Genomic DNA, 20281 nt, shown 5'->3' on the forward strand with positions numbered 1-20281 from the left:
AGAAGCCAATAATGATGTTCTAAGGAACCTATATGGAGAGTTACTTGAGGAAAACCAGAGTTTGAAAAGCCAGTTGCAGTCATATGACAACAAGTTCAAACAGCTAGAATCTGAAATCGAGAAGAAGATAGAGTTTGATCATGTTTGTGAATTGCCGTTCTAGAAAGCAACCCTCAGCCAAATAGAATATGAACTTAGGATGAAAACCGAAGAGCTTGATGTTGGGGAAGCCAATATTACTTCTCTAAGTAACTTATTGAAAGAGTTGCATATTGAGAAAGATATTGTAAAGCAAGAAAACTAACAACTACAATATGAAATTTACAAAAGGACACAAGAGTTTTTGGCTAAAAATAATTATGTTAGTGCTTTACAGAAAAGATCCCAACAGGCTTCCCTCAACCACCGTGGTATTCTTGCAAAAAAAGAGAAGCAATTGCAATCATTGAGAATAAGGCTAGACCAACTAGAATTTGAACTTGAGAACAAAGAGAAAGAGAGAGGTTTGTGTTGCAGAAGCCAATACTGATGTTGTAAGGAAACTATTTGGAGAGTCATTCATTGAGCAAGGTGTTCTAGTTGAGGAAAACCAAAGCTTGAAGAGCCAGTTTCAGTCATATGAAAACAAGCTTAAACAACTAGAATATGAAGTCGAGACAGAGACAAAGGCTAATATTATTGATCTAAAGGAAGATTTAGAAGATGATATTCTTGAGTATGATCAGTTACTTGAGGAGACCAAGATCTTAAGAAGCCAATTAGAATGGGAGATTGTCACAGACTCACAAGGTAGCCAACAAGATTAATTAAGGGGATTGCAGACCTTTCAAGATGTTGTTTAGTTATTTACTTTTCATGGCAGTTGTTAGGGAGTTCTATTTTTCATGACAATTGTTTGGAAGATGATTTTTTTTTTTTTTTTGCACATTTGAGTTCTTACATTACTTTGGGAATTATGTTTCACATTTTATCTCGTCTTTATATTTTCTTTGATCTTATATATGCAAGCGTTTCACAGATTCATTACACTGTTTGCATCACTTATTCTTGTGTCCATGGGTGGAGAAAGTGTAGTCTGTGTGGTATTTGGTATGCTTGTAGTAGTACTATCCACACTAAAACCCAGAGTTGCAAAGTGTCGCAACCATTTATAGGTGGTTATTGGGCATGTCAAAAGCAAACCAAACAAAGTTTTTTGACGTCTTTGGAAATTTTGGTTAAGCTTTTGGCAGGTGGGTGTCCATCGACACATCTTGGGTGTCCAAAAAACTAACCCTTTTTCAAAACAGACAACACTATGATATGAAAGTATGATGGGCCATGCCTAGGTTGTGTGTGTGAAAGAATAAAAGAAGGAAAACAATGAAGAATTATAAGGAGCTGATCAATAAACAACTTAATTCCTTGTTTACAAAATTCAGATTTCCACAAAAGACATATTGAGTACATTTGGAGGCCGTCCAAGCCTTGCTATTCTTCCTCTGTCTACTGCTAAATCTAGCTTCTTCACTAGTGTCTAAACCCAACCCACCACCACAAGTAGTTTTTGCATTTGTTTTTGTTGGTTGAGGCTCGTCGTCATAAATATCATTGGCTTCATATTCATTCCAATAGAACGTCGTATCTGGTTGTTCAATGTCGTTGCTTCTCATTGTGACCCAAGTATCTTTATCATCACAAGGCCAATTGGTTACTCCTGAAAATGACTCCGCTTTGCCTTCACTCAACAGTCAGATCCTTCCCCTAGCTGAATTTGAGTAACCACTTTGATGGGTCGGTTCCCAAATGTCTTCCAAATCCAAATCAAACTCCTCATCCCACAAACCATGATCTAGCACAATTGTGGGACTAAGCAAATAATTGGGTGCCTCAAGTAAAAATCCATGCTTGAGAAGCTCACCAGCTGACCACATCTCCATTGGGTCCCTCATCAAACACTTGGTGACAAAGTCCCTGCCTTGCTTTGACAAAGAGCTAGGTATCTCCGGCACTTCACCGGAAAACTCGATTAGGTACATGGCCGATATAGGGGCGGAAACACAAGGCCACGGAGCCCGCCCGGTGGCCATCTCAATCACAGTGCATCCCAGAGCCCACCGTGCATCCCAGAGTACATGTCTATATTTCCTTGGAGTTATGAGGAAACACCCAGCTTGGATCCAAATTTGGTAAGCCACACTTTGAATATTGAGCTTGGAACAAAACCTATTGTACAGCCAAGAAGAAACTTCCATCCTGAAATCGAAATGCAAATCAAAGTAGTGATTGAAAAGCTTTTAGCTGCGGGATTCATCTAGCCAATCAAGCACTCAACCTGGCTAGCAAAAGAATTAAAAAGCTTAAAGGGAAGATTATCATACATTCGACCTTTCATCCCAGGCCTTGCTGCCATAATAAGCATTTTTACACCTTTACTCAAGAAGGGCAAGCCTTACGAGTGGAGCAAGGAGTGTCAAGAAGCCTATCAGCAAGTACAACAATTGATCTCCAAGCTACCCACCATGAGAGCGCCCATTCTGAGACTACCGCTTAAGCTTTATTTGGCTGCAACTAATGCAGCAGTTGGGGCTTTGCTTGCTCAAGATGACCATGGCGGGGAAGAAAGTCCTATTTATTATGTAAGTAGACAGTTGAGGGGAGCTGAAATGAGATACCTGAAGACCGAGCTCTTGTGCCTTACCCTTGTCTATGTTGCACAGCGTCTGCGACATTACTTCCTTGCCCACAAGCTACAGTTCATAGTAAAGTCCGACCCCATAAGATACTTGCTCACAAGGTCGGTGCTATCCGAACACCTCACACGCAGGTTGCTATAACTGTCCAAATTTGATATCACATGCATGACTCCTAGAGCTATCAAGGGACAAGTCGTGATAAATATGTTAGCTCTATTTCCTGAAGTGAAGGAGCCCTGAAGAGGTTCTAAGAGAGCTGCCGGAAATGGTTGCCATTGCTACAGAGGAGGAACCATGGACCCTCTACTTTGATGGCTCCTCCACATCAAAATGAGGAAAAGCATGTTTGGTACTTATCAACCCTGAGGGGCAAGCCACGGCCCTCTCGTTCAAACTAAATTTTCCATGCACAAATAATGTGGCAAAGTATGTAGCTTTTGTTATGGGATTGTCTACCACAAGAGAAATGGGTGTGGAAAAGATGAAAGTCATTGGTGACTCAAATTTGGTACCAAGTTAATTGCAAGGGAGCTTTACTGTAAATAGGCAACCTTAGCCCCATATCGTACAGCTGCCGAAAGATTTATTAATTCTTTCAAGCAAATTGTGCTGAAGCATATTCCAGGGATCACCAACAGGTATGCCAATGCTTTGGCTACATTGGGGTTGAAGCTTTCGTTTATCGAAGAGCATCCCAATATTACCGTAAGAAAGAAATACATGGCAATAGTCGGAGCAATGGTTCAAGAGGTGTTGCTGGAAGAAAATGATTGGAGAAAGCCAGTCAAAGAAAAGCTACGAGAATGGGGCAACATTAAAGACTTGAAGGACTACGCAATCATCTTTGGAGAACTCTACAGACGTCTTCTGGGAGGCATTTTAACCCGGTGTATAGCAATGGCTAAAGCACAATGGAGGTTGCAAAAGGTATATATATATGTACGTATGTAAATAAGCAAATATAAAAATATAATATAATATATAAAAAACACTACTTAGCAGTAAGCATGCCAACCGAAGTCACTTGGATGGGGTCCCGAATCATTAACAAGCTTCACGCTTAAGCAAAATAATATGGGTTACCCAAAGCCAAGTTGGTACAAGGAAATCATGCACATCTTGGTCTGACTCCTCTAAAGCATGACAAGGGGGTGCATTTTGGTTTAAAACAACTAGGCAAGCCACACAAAAAAGAAAAAACTATATGTCGAGAATTTTGGGTAAAGATCTTGCCAACATTTTGGCAGCATATACCTTGTTTTAAGACCACCCAAACCGTGAGAAGATTTCAAACAGGAATAAATTCACCAACCATGCAGAATATATATACATATAGCGAGCAAGGATTACAATATGTCTTGAGTAGTTCAAACATAACAACATTACAATACGAAGTTGCCACAGTAGAAGTTTTGGGACATTCAAAAGAAATACAGCCTAAGCAAAATTAAGTTATACAAGCCAAAGATTAATGTGTTCTTTAGTTTCAGAAGGAATTCTAAAATGTGCCAAGCCAGTCAGTCTCGCACCAAGCAAACACAACCTACAGGGCAAAATAAGGGTAAATGTCAGAAGAAAACAGGCTGGTGCCAGACAAGGTTACTAAAGTAGAAGAGAAGAGTAAAATGAGAAGGATGAAGAATTACGGACCTCAAAACCGTCAAATGTAGCTAAAAAAGAATAGAAGAAGCCTTATGAGATGACCTAGTTGCTGCTTCCGCCACGAAATTGGCACCGTCAATAGAAACACCCTAGGCAATGAGAAAGAGACACAGTTCTCGATGCTGGTTCTCCAACTCACATTGCTTAAGGTTCAAGGTGTCTACTGCTACCTTTATTTCATTAGGACTAGGTAACGATCCCATGCTATGAATGGCCTATGCCCTGGCACGTGCTAAATCTCTCACCAAGTTCAAAAGAAAGTCCACCTGAAAACCCAAGGTTATGGCCTCATAGATCGCATCCCGCCAGCAAAGGAGCCTATGATCCGTAATGTCCAAGAGCCCGGAAAGCAGCGCTCCTCGAGAAGGAGGAAGTGATGTCAGTGATCTCCATAAAACTCCCATACTTGTCCATAAACTTCTTCAAAGCTTCAACTGTCTCGGGATAAAGGAGAGCTCCCCGAAATGTAGGGTAACCATCAAACCTGTGATAAAGTGGCAGGAGCTCATCAATGGATCGAAGGATCTTAACACCACCATTGAAGTAGGCCTATAAATGCAGTAAAAGAGTTCTCTTATTCCAACAAAGATATACACAATGAGCGTTCTGCGGAAACATTTTTGACAGCAGTATTACTAACCTGGTCGTCCTAATCAGTAGCTTTGTCGCTAAATGGAATTGCCGGAAGAGATGTTGAGGTGCCGGGCTCCAGGCTTCTCCGGAGAAGTGGTGGAATATGGAGTGGAATGGGCAACTTTTCATGCAATGTAAAAGGGTTGTTCCAGAGAGTGTCTGGAAAATGTGGCAAAATGGTGGGCTCAAGGTTTTTTCGAAGAAGACATTGAATGATAGGCAGCAAGGGATTCGTTGCTTGAGACGCAGATGCCTCGTTCGGATGGTTTGGTTGCTTCATGGTCTGGGGTGACACAGCAAGCGCCATCTCAGCTAATGTAGTGGGTGTCTCAGAGAAAAAGGGCACCTTATGGATAATTTCCATGCCTTGGGCAACATGCCCAATCTAAAAAAACTTATACATGTATAAATATGAGGCAATCAACAAGCTATATTATGTGCATTCGAAAAAGAAAAAAGAAAAAAGAAAAAAGGGGAGACTACCTAACTAGACAAACTCAAGCAAAACATGGGAGGCAAACGATGGATACCTCTCGAGCATCCTGAGTAGAACTAATAATAGCAACAACAAGGTCTGAACCCTCAAAGGTGTCGGCAACTTGTGAAACAAAGGCAGAATATGATATAAGCTAAAATAGCAACTCAAGATATAGAGAATAGAAAGGAAGTAAACACGAGATATGTTGAGTACCAGCTCGATGCTAGCGTGGAGCACGAGATATGTTGAGTACTGGCTCGATGCTAGCGTGGCATAGGACGTCACCAGGAAACCTGTGAGGGGTATCCAAGTCATCTGCCTCTTCTGAATAGCCACATGGGCATACATATGTATCTTGTCATGGTTATAATAATTGTCTTCATCAAGGTCTTCGCCTGCATCGCCAATGTCACGGATGCCCTCTTGTTCTGGAACGCTAGCCTTAGCGTCAATGGCATCATCACTATCACTATCATCATCAACAATCACCACAGTTGCAGCTCCGGAAGCTCCACTATTGCTCACACGAGCACTGTTGAAGGAAAATGGTGATCTTCCTAATATAATTTCACCACCACTAATTAAATAATGGGGTTTTATTATTTTAGGTTCGACCCATTCGAGACGCAAGTCTCTTAATTACAATCCCTTGCTTCAAGGGAAAACCCTTTGATTCCATCATAAAAAAAAACAGAACGTGTGTGTTTGATTTTGTGGCTGCTCCCAAGTCCAACCTCAGGATGCCTACGTATCCTTTGCGGGAATCAAGCCACTCGTAGTTCAAAAATTCATGATGAATAAATGACTCATCACAAAACGAAGAATTTGAATGGGTTTGATTGAGGAGTTTGAGTGAATTTATCTGAATAAACCAGGGATTCGATATGGAAATATGTTTGGGATGGTTGCATCTAGATTGAATCTCTAGATTGCCTACGTACCCTTTTAAAGGGATCAAACCAACGTAGTTCGACGGTTTAGAAATTAATGGGTAAGTGTGGCCCAATAATTTCGAGTTGGTGTCTTTGAGACGATTTGAAGATTTTCATAGGTAGATGACCTATGGGAAAAATTAGAAATTCATGGGTATGTATGGCCCAATAATTTAGAATTTATATATTTGAGAAATTTGAATTTGATCCATTGAAATTTATACGGGTAGATGACTCATGAAGAAATTTAGAATGATTTGGTACCATTTGAGAAATTTGGGATTTTCGTATCAATTATTTGCTAATTGATACGTTTTTTTATTCTGAAGGGAATTTTGGACGGACAAATTTTGATTTGAGGAAAAGGTCCATCCAAATTTATTTGACGGTTTGTTAACTGGTATTTTCTAGCACTTGAGAATTGTCAATGGTTGACCCCATTAAACATGTGAGAGTTGTTATACTGTTCGAACACTTGAATTTGGAAGATGACCCATTTGCCCTTCATCCTTCTTTGACGATTTTTGGATATTTGGCTGGGAACATGCGAGTCTGTGCATGTCCAGCAAAACCAATTGGTTGGGCTTTGGGTTTGCTATTATCACGTCTTCACTAAACAACAAACTCTTCACCCCACTTTCTTCCTTTACTTTTCCACTAAACAACGGCAGTGCATTCTTTGATTTGTAACTGGAGCTTTTGCTGGGGCAAAGTCCCATTTAGCTTGGCCTATAAACAAAAAGCCCACGTCAGAGAGGCTTTGAGAGCCAGCTGCCAACTGAAACCAAAACCGATATCTATTTGGAGTAGTAGAGATCAATTCAAACTGAGTCACTTCCATCTTTATCTGGAGTAGTTCAAATCAATTCAAACTGGACCAAATTATATATATCTCTTCAACTACTCATCTGTCACAATCAGTACGGAGCCTTGAGTTTGAGATGCAAAAACCAAGGCAAGACCTTGCCTTTGCTCATGTTTGTCAAAGCAGACCATGTAGTCCACTAAAAATGAATTGAAAGTCATCCCAGGCGTCATTCCCTTTGCTTTGGCAGGTTTCTTTTATTTTATTTTTTGTCTTATTCCCCTCTCTTTGCTTTTAGTTTTCTTTTCTTCTCATTTGCTTTTCGTCACTTTTCTCTTTCAGCTTCTGGGACTTCTTCAACTTTTAGGCTTCTTTGTCTTTGGCTCGTGTTGCTTTTGGGTTCTTCAACAGTCGCAACACAAGAGGCTTATTGGTGAGCCATTTTTCCTTTTGCTGTTTTTTTTGCTTGCTGATGCTTTGTGCCTTCTTTTCTTTCCAATTTGATTGGAATTTCTAAGGCTTTGCATATTTTCCTTTGCAGACTCACATCATTTGAGAGGGCCATCATACTGCCCATTGAGGTGCTGGTTTTGCTTTGTCTTAGTTGCTTCATGTTTTGCCAACAACAAAGTGAGAACCTTTTGCAATTTGCTGCAGAGGAGTGCTGGCTTAGTAATTTTCGTGAGCTGTCTGACTTGGGATTTTTCTTTGTTGGTTAATTTTGAAGCACAGAAAGTGGGTGTGAATCATCAGCTTTTGTAAGCTTTCTGGCACTCAGTAATTTCTGCATCTCCTTTAATATATTTTCTTCTGTTTATGCTAATGGGTGAGACTAAAACAGAGTTATTGATTTTCTCCATTTGCAGCACGTTTTGCTACCTGTTCTTTCTCCAATCTGCAGATTTGGAATTTTGCTCTGCTGAAGGTGGGTTGAGCATGTAACAAAGCATCTGAACTGTTGATGTTTTCTGTTTTTGGTACTCAAGAACACTCACAAGGTCTTCTCTGAGTACCACAATGTGCCTATGGACACTCACAAGGTGTTCACAGCACTTGTACAGTGGGATTCTTGTAGAAGCCCATCTGTAATTCACAATAGAGAGGTCCTTGTGAGAGCTCTCTTTGTGTAAGTAGCATAATTATTGCCAATTTGGGAGGATTTGTTCACATTTTTCCCCTGCTACGGTCTCTGTTGATATGATACATTTCTTGATATCAAACATGGAGGAAGTTCAAGCTTCTGTACAATGGCCTCACATACATATTTTTTTGCCTGCAAGTCAGTTGTACATAAAAGGATACTTAAATGAATTTGTTTATACCTTCTTAATGGTATTATGACAGAGCTTCGTATCTCTTATGCTTGCTTCTCTTCTTTGGATTTCTGCAGCAGTTTGGTGCTTTGTTTCTCTTCTTGTGGATTTCTGCAGCAATTTGGTACTTTTTTCTTCCTCCTGTTTTGCATCCTTTGGTTCCTTTTTATAGACCAAGAGGAACTGACATAGTGGAGCCAGTTGTTGCCTCACGTATGTGGGTGGGAGTAACTTCCCATTTCCAGCCACTACTCAACTCAACGTACATGTTCTGTTAATGCTTAATATTTTCTTGTAAAAATATTAATATTAATTCATTTGGGCCTAAGCCAATTTAGCAACAAGTCCACAAAACCATTTTAGCTATGGGCCCAACTTCTTTAAACTTGGGCCAAAATTTAATTTGCTATGAACGAATTTTTTATCTCAACAGTTAGCACAAGGCCCCACAATGGATTGTTTAACATTGAGCCAATATATATACACACAAATGAAGGGTTAGCGCGTTTGATGCAAGATGCACCAATTAATGGCAGTCCCCTCTTGTGCTTTACAAGTAAATGGATCTTTTCAGACCCATTTCATCTCTGAGAGTTTTAATCATCTGAAAACCTCACTTTCCTCAGCTGCTAAGGTATTTCATTCATCCATTTTTGTTTCAGACAGAAGCATATATATACATATATGATTTGTTTGTCATTAGTTGCCTACTTGTAACCTTTTCTGAACTTGATTTGACATGTTTTGATTCTAGCCTCTATTCAAAGAATTGCAGCAACTTCCAATCAAGAAGGTGAATAATGTCTCTGAAACCATGAAAAACACTTCTGGGAAAATCTTAGATGCACTTGTCAACTCCATGTTCAAATTTGTGGATCAACCATTGCTCCCTTCACAGGTACTTTCCAGTTCAGCAGTGTCTTACTCAAACTTAGCTCTACCACCAGATATGCATACTTTAATTTGTTCTAGTTAAAATCTTTTGTTATATATGTATAAGCTTAATTACATCTTGTGCTTACAGAAAAACTTTGCTCCAGTTGAAGAGATTGGCAGCCTTGTTGAGATCAACTGCACTGAAGGAGAAATCCCCCCTGATTTTGCCGAGGGTGTTTACATAAGAAACGGTATATAATATGTGTGACTTCCTAGTCCCAATATTATTAATTTGTTATTATATATATTTTTTGATAGAAGCGATATTCTATTCTAATTATGGGAAGGGGGATTCGAACCCGGGTGCAGAGTGGGGAACGCATCCTAGTATTTATTTTTAGGTAAGATCAACATTAATTAAGTTTGGCTTAGTTAATAATGGCTTTTATTTTCAATAATAATCTTGCAGGTAACAATCCATTATTTGGAGGTCTGAAATCAGCAGTTTCCATTTTTGGACAATCACACCACAGTTGGGTAGACGGAGAAGGAATGCTTCATGCAGTATACTTTAAGAAAGACCAAAATGGAAGGTGGATTATCTCCTACAAGAACAGATACGTTGAGACTGAAACATTTAAGCTAGAGAAACACATACATAACAAACCATGTTTCTTACCAGTCCTACAAGGAGATGCTTCAGCAGTTTTAGCTGCACTTCTTCTAAATGGGGTACTAGTCTTATCAATTTTTAAGTTTGTGGAAACTCATATATATTTATTATAATTATTTATTTTCGCCATAACACGGTTTAAAGGAAAGTGTACCTCTTGCCATACTTCTATGTTGTATTGTGAATCTGGACGATTGGCAAGAAAGCACTAGCGATGGTTTATAACTATAATTTAATTATATCAGCAGTTGTGGGTTACACCAAGTTGACCAGGACAGTGAGCCCGCCCTTGCACTCAAGTTTGAATCCCCCTTCTCATAAATTAGATTAATTTTTAGAGTAGAGTATCGGTTGTATAAAAAAAATTATATCATATGCAGCTATATAGAACAATTATATATATAATTTTGTTTCTTGTATGATGTGGCAGCTGAGATTTGGCGCAGTGAATAAATACTTTAGCAACACCAATGTTTTTGAGCATTCAGGGAGGGTCTACTCTGTTACAGAGAATTACTTGCCTCAAGAGGTGGACATCTCAACTTTAGAGACTCTTTCTGATTGGGATGTCAATGGTGCTTGGGATCGACCTTTCACTGGCCACCCAAAGGTTTTTTTTAAAAACTTTTTAATTTCTGTTGGTATTTATTTAATTTCTTCTATTTTTTCTTATATAATATTCTGCCTCCAATAATTATAGATTTCGGTTTTGTCATGCTTTTGGATATTTTGCAGAAAGCTCCAAGTTCCGGAGAGCTAGTCATAATGGGGACGGATGCTAAAAAACCTTACTATGTCCTGGGGGTTATCTCTGGTACTCGGTTCGATTTAAAATAACTACATTGTGTTATTTATGCTGGAGAATTTTATAAACATCATGATAATAATAATAATTATTTCAGCTGATGGAAAAAAACTGCATAAGGCTGATCTCAAATTCAAAAGAAGTGTCCTCAGCCATGATATAGGAGTCACACAGAAGTAAGTATATAAATGGGTAATTCTTATCTACAATGTAATCATTTCTTTAATGGGGATGTTTTGGTGGCATCAGGTACAATGTAATCATTGATCACCCCCTTACAGTGGATATACAAAGACTCGCCATGGGTGGCCAGTAAGTATATATTACACTCCAGAATTCGAGGTCATGAACGAATGTTTTTTTAAATCTTAACTATTTGAGCTATAAGTCCTTTATATACCTAGTTCTTTAACAATTGATCTTATTAATTGTTGGCAAGTAGCTATAGCTCTTAAGCTAATGCTGTTGGAACATGTGTGGCTAGATTAATGAAGTATGAAAAGGAAGGGTTTGCGAGGATCGGGGTGATGCCCCGTTATGGTGATGCAGAGTCTGTCAAATGGTTTGAGGTACAAACCAGTTGCACATTCCACATTCTCAATTGCTTTGAGGAGGGCGATGAGGTAATAATAATTAAGCATCATCAGATCAACCTTTAATTCAATTATAATTACTAATTAATATTGTTATTCTAATTAATCCTTATATTTAATGTCTGATGACAAACGAGAACAGGTTGTGGTGAGGGGATGTAGAGCTCTTTCATCCCTCATACCAGGTCCTGATGGTGACGTTGGTTTCAACAACAAATTCGAGTGGTTCTCCAAGGGCTTCAATTTTGCACACCATACAAAGGACGTCTCTTCTGCTGATGATATTTTTGCAGAGCCTGGATATTTCTTTTCTCGTGTATATGAATGGAGACTGAACATGGTATCTGGGGAAGTTGAGGAGAAAAATTTAACCGGAACTGAATTTTCCATGGAATTCCCTTTCATCAATGACCAAGTAACTGGTTTAAAACATAAGTATGGCTACACCCAAGTCGTCGACTCCATGGCAAGCTCTACATGTGGTAAAGAAAATTTAAACTTTGATTCTGATAGTGTACCCTATTGTCAACATTACTTGATATCTTCTTTGTATTAGGCATGGGAAAATTTGGATCTCTAGCCAAATTATATTTGGAGGAATCGTATGCTACGACATCTGCGGTAATGAGTTCATGTTTCGTTCAATCTTTGTTTCTTCTTGAACTTTTTCTTGGTGAAAACCAACCCAACAGTTGTATCTTTTCCTTTTCTTTTTCAGTTGAAAGGCCCTAGCTTTTTGGTGTTACATATTTATATTATATGTGAATTGATAATATTATCAGGAGGGAAAGTGTGAGGAGTTGATAAAGGTTGAATATCACAAGTTTGAGGAGAACAACTTCTGTAATGGAAGCGTTTTTGTGGCTAGGCATGGAGGCAAAGGCACGGAGGAAGATGATGGTTGGATTGTCAGTTTTGTCCACAATGAAGAAACTGATGTCACCCAAGTGAGTTCTGGTGCCATTCTCTCCAGAATTTGTTGGATTGAATAAAAAAGAAGGAAAAAAAAAAAGCATTAATTTTGTGTTGCTCACCTTAATTAATTATAAACACTTTCATTACTTTCTTGCTGCCAGGTTCATGTTATTGATACAAGTAGGTTTGGAAGTGAAGCGATTGCTAAACTCACATTGCCACAGCGCGTGCCATATGGTTTTCATGGAACGTTTGTATCAATGCCTAGTCAATCTTAGCATTTATATGTATGAAAAAAAATAAAAAGTAATGCTAGAGAAATCATGTTGGTGTGAGTTCACATTTCCCGTGTTGTTTGATTGTAATCATTTTTTTTTTTAATTTCTGAATTCCTACTGTAAATAGAATTAGAAGTAATTGTCTTACTTGGCTTTTAAGGTTACTTGGACTTCAAGGCATGATGTACTATATATATGTGCCCTTATAAAAAGAAGAATACACAAAAAATTATCACAATTACGTACTCTCCTATTTGTTTTTTTTAACAAATCATATTATTATACTACAAGCTTGTTTGGGATTGATTTTGGATAAAAGCATAAAAGTGTTTTTTGACAATTAAAAACGCTTTTGATTGCGTTTGGCAAAAAAATATAAAAGTGCTTATAAGTCATATAAAAGTACTTTCTGGAGAAGCACCTAGCATGTGCTTTTTCAAGCACTTCTAACAAAAGCGTTTATGAGGAGAATTACTTCTTATAAAAGCAGTCTCAAACATCTCATACATCTCCAATAAAAATAGGATCCACTAATAGAAGTAGCATCTACTTCAAGAGATGACAGTCATGCACTCTACTTCAAAGAAGATCATGATGGAAGTTGGATTATCTCCTACAACAACAGATATGTTGAGACTGAAACATTTAAGCTAGAGAAACAGAAGCATAATAAGCCATGTTTCTTACCAGCCCTAGAAAGAGATGCAGCAGCAGTTATAGCAGCATATATTCTAAATGGGGTAGCTAGCTATATATATATATATATCATGATCTATGGTTAACTTATATAAGAACTAGCTTTACTTTAATTGATTATCATATATATATCCATAATTAGTTAATTTGTTTCATTTATATTCTTGCAGTTGAGGTTTGGCACAATCAATAAACACTTGAGCAACACCAATGTTTTTGAGCATTCAGGAAGGCTCTATTCGATTGCAGAGAATTATTTACCTCAAGAGATGGACATCTTGACATTAGAAACTATTTGTGATTGGAATGTCAATGGAGCTTGGAATCGACCTTTCAGCAGCCATCCAAAGGTTTTTTTTTCTTTTGAATATTTTTACTATTCGGACCACATTTACTTACAAACTTACAGATTTAGACTTACTAATCACTTCTCTAATAAAAATGAGGTCAGCAAAAATAGGACCCGCACGTGCACATATACATGTGAGACTCACCTTTATATTAGAAAGTTGACCAATAAGATAGTCAATAAATGAGATACAACCTTGGTTGGTTGTGCTTATAATTGTGCAGAAAGCTCCAAACTCCGGAGAGCTAGTCATAATGGGGGTAGATGCAAAGAAACCTTACTGTGTTTTGGGTGTTATCTCTGGTACGAAACCTCTAATTGATTTGATTAACAACTGCTTATTATATTTGTCCATTTATTTATTATTTTTGTTGGGCTATATGTTAATTAAACTTCCCTTATGTTATTGCAAATAATTACCTCAGCTGATGGAAAATTACTGCATAAGGTTGATCTCGAGTTCAAAAGCAGTACGCTTAGCCATGATATAGGAGTCACACAGAAGTAAGTGTAAACAATAAAAATAAATATTACTTGATCCAGAGATTTTGTAGTAATTAATCAGAATTAACCTTCTCTTATGGTGTTTTACTGGCTTCAGGTACAATGTAATCATTGATCATCCCCTCACGGTTGATGTAAAGCGAGTCACCATGGGTGGCCTGTAGGTGCATAGAATACAAATAGTACCAAACTCATAACTGCTATTAACCACTTGAATTACAAGTCTTCTATAAAAAATCTGTTGATTATTTGCAAACTTATTATGTTAATTTGATTTTTAATTTCTTAATCTTAGCTATGTAGGTTTGGATTGAGCATCAGCTAATCCATATATATGGATTACTTATGAATTAATTCTCATATATATATGTACAATATATAGATTATTGAAGTATGAAAAGGAAGAGTATGCAAGGATTGGAGTGATGCCACGTTATGGTGATTCAGACTCAGTCAAGTGGTTTGAGGTACAAACCAATTGCACATTTCACATTCTCAATTGCTTTGAGGAGGCTAATGAGGTAAATAATAATTGTGATTTCATTTGATGATAGATTAATTATTAATAATAATTTGTTTTTCTTTCTAATAATCTTTGATTAAAATCATAATTAATATGTGACAAACGAGAACAGGTTGTAGTGAGGGGATGCAGGGCTCTCACATCCCTCTTGCCAGGTCCTGATGGTGGACTTAACAAATATGAGTGGTTCTCAAAAGGGTTCAACTTTGCAGATGATCATTCTGCAGAGACTGGATATTTGTTTTCTCGTTTATATGAATGGAGATTGAACATGGTCTCTGGAGATGTGGAGGAGAGAAATTTAACCGGAACTGATTTCTCCATGGATTTTCCTTTCATCAATGAACAAGTAACTGGTTTGAAACACAAGTATGGCTATGCACAGGTCATTGATTCTATGGCAAGCTCTGACACTGGTAAAGAAAAAGAAGAAGGAAACTTTGACTAAATTCATCTCAATTAAAATAATGTGCTATGTTAGGAATTATTTTGTTGAATTATTTGAGATTTTGTTTGTCCTAGGCATGGGAAAATATGGATCTCTAGCCAAATTATATTTGGAGGAATCGAATTCTACGTCATTTGTGGTAAGGATTAATATTAATTTTACATAAAACCAATAAATTTAATCACCATAAAAAAATAAAAAAACAAAAAAAAAAACCAAGTACTAAATTTTTGGGTTTCATGTTTATGCGTGTGCTACTAGCAGGAGGGAAAGTGTGAGGATTTGATAAAAGTTGAGTACCATAAGTTTGAGGAGAAAAACTTTTGCAGTGGAAGCGTTTTTGTGGCTAGGCATGGAGGCAAAGGCATGGAGGAAGATGATGGTTGGATTGTCACTTTTGTCCACAATGAAGAAACTGATGTCACCCAAGTGAGTTGCGATGATAAGTTTTGGACTGCTTTTGTAAGAAACAGTTATGCTCATAAGCACTTTTTCTAAAAGCACGTCAACATTTTTATAATAAATAAATAAATACTTTAAAGTATATACGTTTTAAAAAAAAACTTATAAGTGATTCTTAAAGAAGCACCTTATTTAGAAATTGTTTTTATAGTCAAGAAACACTTTAAAGCAGTTCTAAAATTTATTGGATCGACAAAAAAGGAACATTAATTTTATGTTCAATTGATATATTATTATGAATTATATTTAGTCTTGCTGATCAGATTATAATCACTTTAATTATATATCTTGCTGCCAGGTTCATGTAATTGACGCAAAGAAATTTGAAAGTGAACCGATTGCGAAACTCACATTGCCACAGCGGGTGCCATATGGTTTTCATGCAACTTTGGTGTCAATGCCTTGTCAATCTTAGCATTATGCATTATATATGCTGCTTGTCTTCCCAGATTTCCCATCTGTGCAATTTAAGCTGGAAATTAGACTAGCCTCGGCTGTTTGATTGTCACACACCGGATTCGAGATTTTACTCTGGAAGTTAAGCTGCTTTGTATCGTATTAACGAAAATATTATAAATAAATAATAAAATGAAAAGATTAATTGTCTTCCTATATACCATTGCTGTATTTGATTGACAAGCTAGCTTTTTCTCTATGGCAATGTTTGGGGATTTATTACTTGTGGATGGAGATTAAATACACCACATTAATCACAACTCTACCCCCTCATCCTCTAAGTTAATGTCTCCATCTGTTTATTGCTGCAATATAATTCCCCCTACACCAAATTATATGTATGGAGATTAATTAATATATCAATTAAAACGAACCAGCAACTTTGATGGGTTGATATGGGTGCTCAAGTCTTCTAACCCAAATTAATGTTCATTGGCTGAAGGAAGGAGGGGTTGGAAGAGGAAAGGCCTGAAAAAACTTCCAAAGTATGGAACCTACCTAACATATTGAATTGATGGCATGCTATATGTATAGGAAATTTATGTATCCAAGCTACTTCAAGATGTTCTTCATAAATACATATATCACCCTTCTGATCTTTATATATCTCTAGCTAGCCCCACACCCTCCTTCTAAACACCTTCAAGCCATGGAATTGGACTTGAAATATCCCAAGAAATCCCTCGTTAGCTTCATATATGTAGAGAGAGATAATGCAATGGAGGGAAGTAACAATATTGATCAACAAGAAGAAGCTATCATCTGTGACCAAGAAGATAGCAGCAGCCGTTCAATGCCTTCCAGCCCCCACACCACAATGCCATTGCCACCCCCAAGCCCAGAGTCCCCATGGACCCTCTCCCCTCTCCAAACCCCATCCCCTTCGCTTCTTTACCATTGCATTGCCTCGCTGCATCGCCGCGAAGGCATCATCTACTCCATTGCCATTTCAAGGCAGCAGGGGCTAGTCTTCACGGGCTCCAAGAGCAACCGAATTCGCGTATGGAGGCAGCCGGACTACATAGAATACGGTTGCATCAAGGCAACTTCAGGTGAAGTAAGAAGCACTTTGGCTTATGGTGACTTTCTTTTCACCACACACAAGGATCACAAAATCAGAATATGGAACTTCAAAGTCCCAGACAATTTCAGGTCCAAAAAGGTCTCCTCCATCCCCAAAAAGAGCTCATTTTCTTTGTTTTTGAAAACCAACACCCAAAAACACAAAGAATGTGTTTCCTGCTTGGCATATTATCATGCAGAAGGCCTGCTATACACTGGCTCATATGACAAAACAGTCAAAGCCTGGAGGGTCTTAACCAAAAACTGTGTGGATTCATTTGTGGCACATGAACACAATGTCAATGCAATTTTGGTGAAGCAAGATGATGGCTGTGTTTTCACTTGCTCCTCAGATGGGTCAGTGAAGATTTGGAGAAGGGTATTTAGTGAAAACTCTCACACTCTCGTCATGACTCTGAATTTCCAAAACTACCCTATATATGCATTGGCCCTAAGCACTTCATCATTCAACTCCAATTGTTTCCTTTACTCTGGTTCTTCAGATGGAACAATTAATTTCTGGGAGAAGGAGAAAATAACCTTCAGATTTAACCATGGTGGGTTTTTACAGGGTCACAATTTTGCAGTGCTCTGCCTAGTGGCTGTGGAGACGTTGATATTTAGTGGGTCAGAGGATACAACCATTAGGGTTTGGAGAAGAGAGGAAGGGAGCTGTTTCCATGAGTGTTTGGCTGTGCTGAATGGGCACAGAGGGCCTGTGAGGTGTTTGGCTGCTTGTTTGGAGATGGACAAAGTTGTGAAGGGGTTTCTGGTTTATAGTGCAAGTTTGGACCAGAGTTTTAAGGTTTGGAAGGTCAAGGTGTCACCAGAAGAGAAGATGGGGTTCAGTTATATGAAGAGGAGTTTTTCCAGGACTAAGGTTAGGGATTATGAGACTAGCCCTGTGTTGTCTCCTTCATGGGTTGAGAGGAAGCTGCTTCAAAGGTAAAATTTTCTCTAGCAGATGTATCATGAAAATAATTTCTTCTCCCTCAGAGCTTATTTAATTTTTGTAGCCACAACCTTTTTATTTCCTTGAACTATAAAAATGTCAATATCCTATGTATTGGATTGTGGATTTTGTTATATATTGTAGGACCAATATACAGTAAATAGCATACCAAAAAAAGCTGCAAATGCTAATTTCAAGCAGTTACTCCTGCACAAAAGTCTTGTATTCGAATCCTCATTTTCGAAAAAAAAAAGGGAAAATTTCCCAGAATTAGAATTTCGCCAAAGTAGAATTTAATCTGACACCACAAGAATCAAAAAGCCCCTTCCTCAGTGGGAATGGGGAGATGAGTTGTTGGTCCGAAAATGAAGAAGTTTTCATAGATGAACCCAGCAAGCCCACCACCAATGAGGGGCCCAACCCAGTAAACCCAGTGGTCAGTCCAGTTCCAGCTCACCAAAGCCGGACCAAAGGACCTTGCTGGGTTCATTGAAGCCCCTGAGAAGGCCCCACCAGCTAGGATGTTGGCCCCAACCACAAACCCAGTGAGTGTGGGGCCTAAACCGTTAAGAGCTCCTTTCTTGGGGTCCACAATTGTAGCGTAGACTGTGAAGAGCAAGGAGAATGTGAGGATAATCTCCCATATCACACCTTGTAAGTATCCAACCCCACTTGCAAGCGAATGAATTGGTGTAGTCTGCCAAAACATTAACAATTAAATTATGTGACAATTAACATGACCTTATAAATAAATAAACAAATAAATGATATTCCGACAAATAATGTCACGTTAATAATTTGTGACTTACCAATCCACCAGTGAGGTATTCTAGCAGGTAACAAGCTGCGGCGGCTGCTAACAATTGATCGATCCAATAGAGTAGGGATCGGAAGACGGTAATGTGACCGCCAACGAGGAGGCCGAGGGTGACAGCCGGGTTAAGGTGACCGCCGGAAATGTGGCCGGCGGATATCATGACGGCCACAACTAGTGCATGTGTCACAGCTATGGCAAACAACGCGACTAATGCATCTGCTTCTAGCTTATCTACCAACCAAACGCAACACCGTACGTTAAAGTTACCGTATATACACAAATGGGACTACCAATTATATATAAACGACAGATAAATTAATGACAATCTAATGAAAGAAAATAAATAAATAAAATTATGAATTACCAGTAGCCATGGCTGATCCAACACCAGCAAAGACAAAGAGGAAGGTGGTGATGAACTCAACCACGAGGGCTCTCCATAATTCTGGCAGGGCAGCCTCACTGGTGGTTCCCAAGGCTATTTTCGCCATTTTGTCCGTGTTTCCTATGATCGAGTGGTCTAAAGTCTTGCCTTGAGGTTGAGGGTCTCTGCACTTTGCAGTTTCTACAGCACAATGACAACGTTTGGTATTTATAAGCAATGATATTGTGATATCCTTTCACAGCTAAACCCCTTGACTTGGGGTGTATTTGCTGTTTTGCCATTATCATCTGTCAATGTATGACTGTGTGCCATGGTGGATTTGAATTGGGCAGGCATTAACTGAGCAACATGACAATATATATAATAGTTGGGTGCTTTAGACATTGTCCATGATCAGGATTTGATGTTCGGCATGAAGATCGTAGAGGAAATTGTGAAACAAAATCAAATTTTTTTTTAGGTAAAACATAAAACGAAAGGTATAAAATGATGTATGTTACTAATTACTGATGCATTGTCGGTTTAGTTTTTAACAACTTAAAATCCGTAGATTCAAAAATATATGAAACACGAATCTTATATAAATTATCATATAAAAGAGAGCATTATATCTCATATCATCACAAAAGCTGATCATGCTAGCAAGTTTGCGATTGATTGATTCATAAAGAATAATTGTCATATTCTAATGAATGTTGTTCTCTGGGTGTACAACTTTTGTGTCCATACGCATTTCCTTTGTCTTTGTTTTTGTTTTCTTTAATATATTTTTATATCAAATAGACATTTAAATAGTAAAAAATTCAATTATTGATCGAAAGTAAGAAGGATGATTTTATTATATGAAAATCCAATATTTTTAGATAAAGCATGCTTTGTTTTGTTGGGTTGTGATGAAGATGATGACTTAGCTGGCTCTCCATGCACAAATCTGAATGCTAAAGTAAAAGTCTTCTTCATGGTATCAAAATCTGAATACTAAAATGGAA

General features: G+C 38.1%; 4 protein-coding genes across 8 annotated transcripts; 3 read left to right on the forward strand and 1 right to left on the reverse strand.

Moving 5' to 3' along the window:
* Positions 1-7290: 7290 nt before the first annotated feature.
* On the forward strand, positions 7291-12828 carry LOC117615655 (carotenoid 9,10(9',10')-cleavage dioxygenase 1-like). 5 transcript variants are annotated; one of them, XM_034344778.1, is made up of 19 exons: positions 7291-7435; positions 7528-7618; positions 7727-7766; positions 7843-7943; positions 8052-8110; positions 8576-8622; positions 8932-9132; positions 9253-9396; positions 9523-9625; positions 9844-10106; positions 10478-10657; positions 10783-10861; positions 10950-11028; positions 11102-11164; positions 11337-11475; positions 11588-11927; positions 12002-12066; positions 12228-12392; positions 12522-12828. In XM_034344778.1, the coding sequence occupies exons 7-19, from the start codon at positions 9016-9018 to the stop codon at positions 12636-12638; spliced, it is 1854 nt and encodes a 617-aa protein (XP_034200669.1). In that variant the 5' UTR covers positions 7291-7435; positions 7528-7618; positions 7727-7766; positions 7843-7943; positions 8052-8110; positions 8576-8622; positions 8932-9015; the 3' UTR covers positions 12639-12828. The 5 variants fall into 5 exon arrangements, with proteins under 5 accessions (XP_034200669.1, XP_034200667.1, XP_034200668.1 ...); XM_034344776.1 differs by having other exon boundaries at positions 7727-7943; XM_034344777.1 differs by having other exon boundaries at positions 7727-7943; positions 8579-8622.
* Positions 12684-16159, forward strand: LOC117618909 (carotenoid 9,10(9',10')-cleavage dioxygenase 1-like). Its single transcript, XM_034348679.1, has 11 exons — positions 12684-12689; positions 13163-13378; positions 13505-13684; positions 13908-13986; positions 14109-14187; positions 14285-14347; positions 14570-14708; positions 14823-15126; positions 15233-15294; positions 15423-15587; positions 15919-16159. The coding sequence occupies exons 1-11, from the start codon at positions 12684-12686 to the stop codon at positions 16033-16035; spliced, it is 1410 nt and encodes a 469-aa protein (XP_034204570.1). The 3' UTR covers positions 16036-16159.
* Positions 16160-16484: 325 nt separating this feature from the next.
* On the forward strand, positions 16485-18224 carry LOC117615755 (protein JINGUBANG-like). Its single transcript, XM_034344895.1, has one exon. It carries the CDS (start codon positions 16726-16728, stop codon positions 18085-18087), a length of 1362 nt encoding a protein of 453 aa, XP_034200786.1. The 5' UTR covers positions 16485-16725; the 3' UTR covers positions 18088-18224.
* Positions 18225-18275: 51 nt separating this feature from the next.
* LOC117615756 (aquaporin TIP4-1) lies at positions 18276-19610 on the reverse strand. The gene is made up of 3 exons (XM_034344897.1): positions 19272-19610; positions 18900-19138; positions 18276-18787 (listed from the first exon to the last, which is right to left on the reverse strand). The coding sequence occupies exons 1-3, from the start codon at positions 19396-19398 to the stop codon at positions 18404-18406; spliced, it is 750 nt and encodes a 249-aa protein (XP_034200788.1). The 5' UTR covers positions 19399-19610; the 3' UTR covers positions 18276-18403.
* Positions 19611-20281: the final 671 nt, after the last annotated feature.

The sequence above is a fragment of the Prunus dulcis genome, chromosome 1 (assembly GCF_902201215.1).
Source record: "Prunus dulcis chromosome 1, ALMONDv2, whole genome shotgun sequence".
In the NCBI taxonomy this organism is placed as follows: domain Eukaryota; kingdom Viridiplantae; phylum Streptophyta; class Magnoliopsida; order Rosales; family Rosaceae; genus Prunus; species Prunus dulcis.

Coding starts and splice junctions, on each gene's coding strand:
- LOC117615655 (XM_034344776.1), top strand. CDS start 9,016: ATGCACCAATTAATGGCAGTCCCCTCTTGTGCTTTACAAGTAAATGGA. Junction 10,658..10,782: donor CTTTCACTGGCCACCCAAAG/GTTTTTTTTAAA, acceptor GATATTTTGCAG/AAAGCTCCAAGTTCCGGAGA. Junction 11,029..11,101: donor GATATAGGAGTCACACAGAA/GTAAGTATATAA, acceptor TGGTGGCATCAG/GTACAATGTAATCATTGATC.
- LOC117618909 (XM_034348679.1), top strand. Junction 13,987..14,108: donor TGTTTTGGGTGTTATCTCTG/GTACGAAACCTC, acceptor TAATTACCTCAG/CTGATGGAAAATTACTGCAT. Junction 14,348..14,569: donor CGAGTCACCATGGGTGGCCT/GTAGGTGCATAG, acceptor TACAATATATAG/ATTATTGAAGTATGAAAAGG.
- LOC117615756 (XM_034344897.1), bottom strand. CDS start 19,398: ATGGCGAAAATAGCCTTGGGAACCACCAGTGAGGCTGCCCTGCCAGAA. Junction 19,139..19,271: donor TGGATCAGCCATGGCTACTG/GTAATTCATAAT, acceptor TTTGGTTGGTAG/ATAAGCTAGAAGCAGATGCA. Junction 18,788..18,899: donor AATACCTCACTGGTGGATTG/GTAAGTCACAAA, acceptor ATGTTTTGGCAG/ACTACACCAATTCATTCGCT.
- LOC117615755 (XM_034344895.1), top strand. CDS start 16,726: ATGGAATTGGACTTGAAATATCCCAAGAAATCCCTCGTTAGCTTCATA.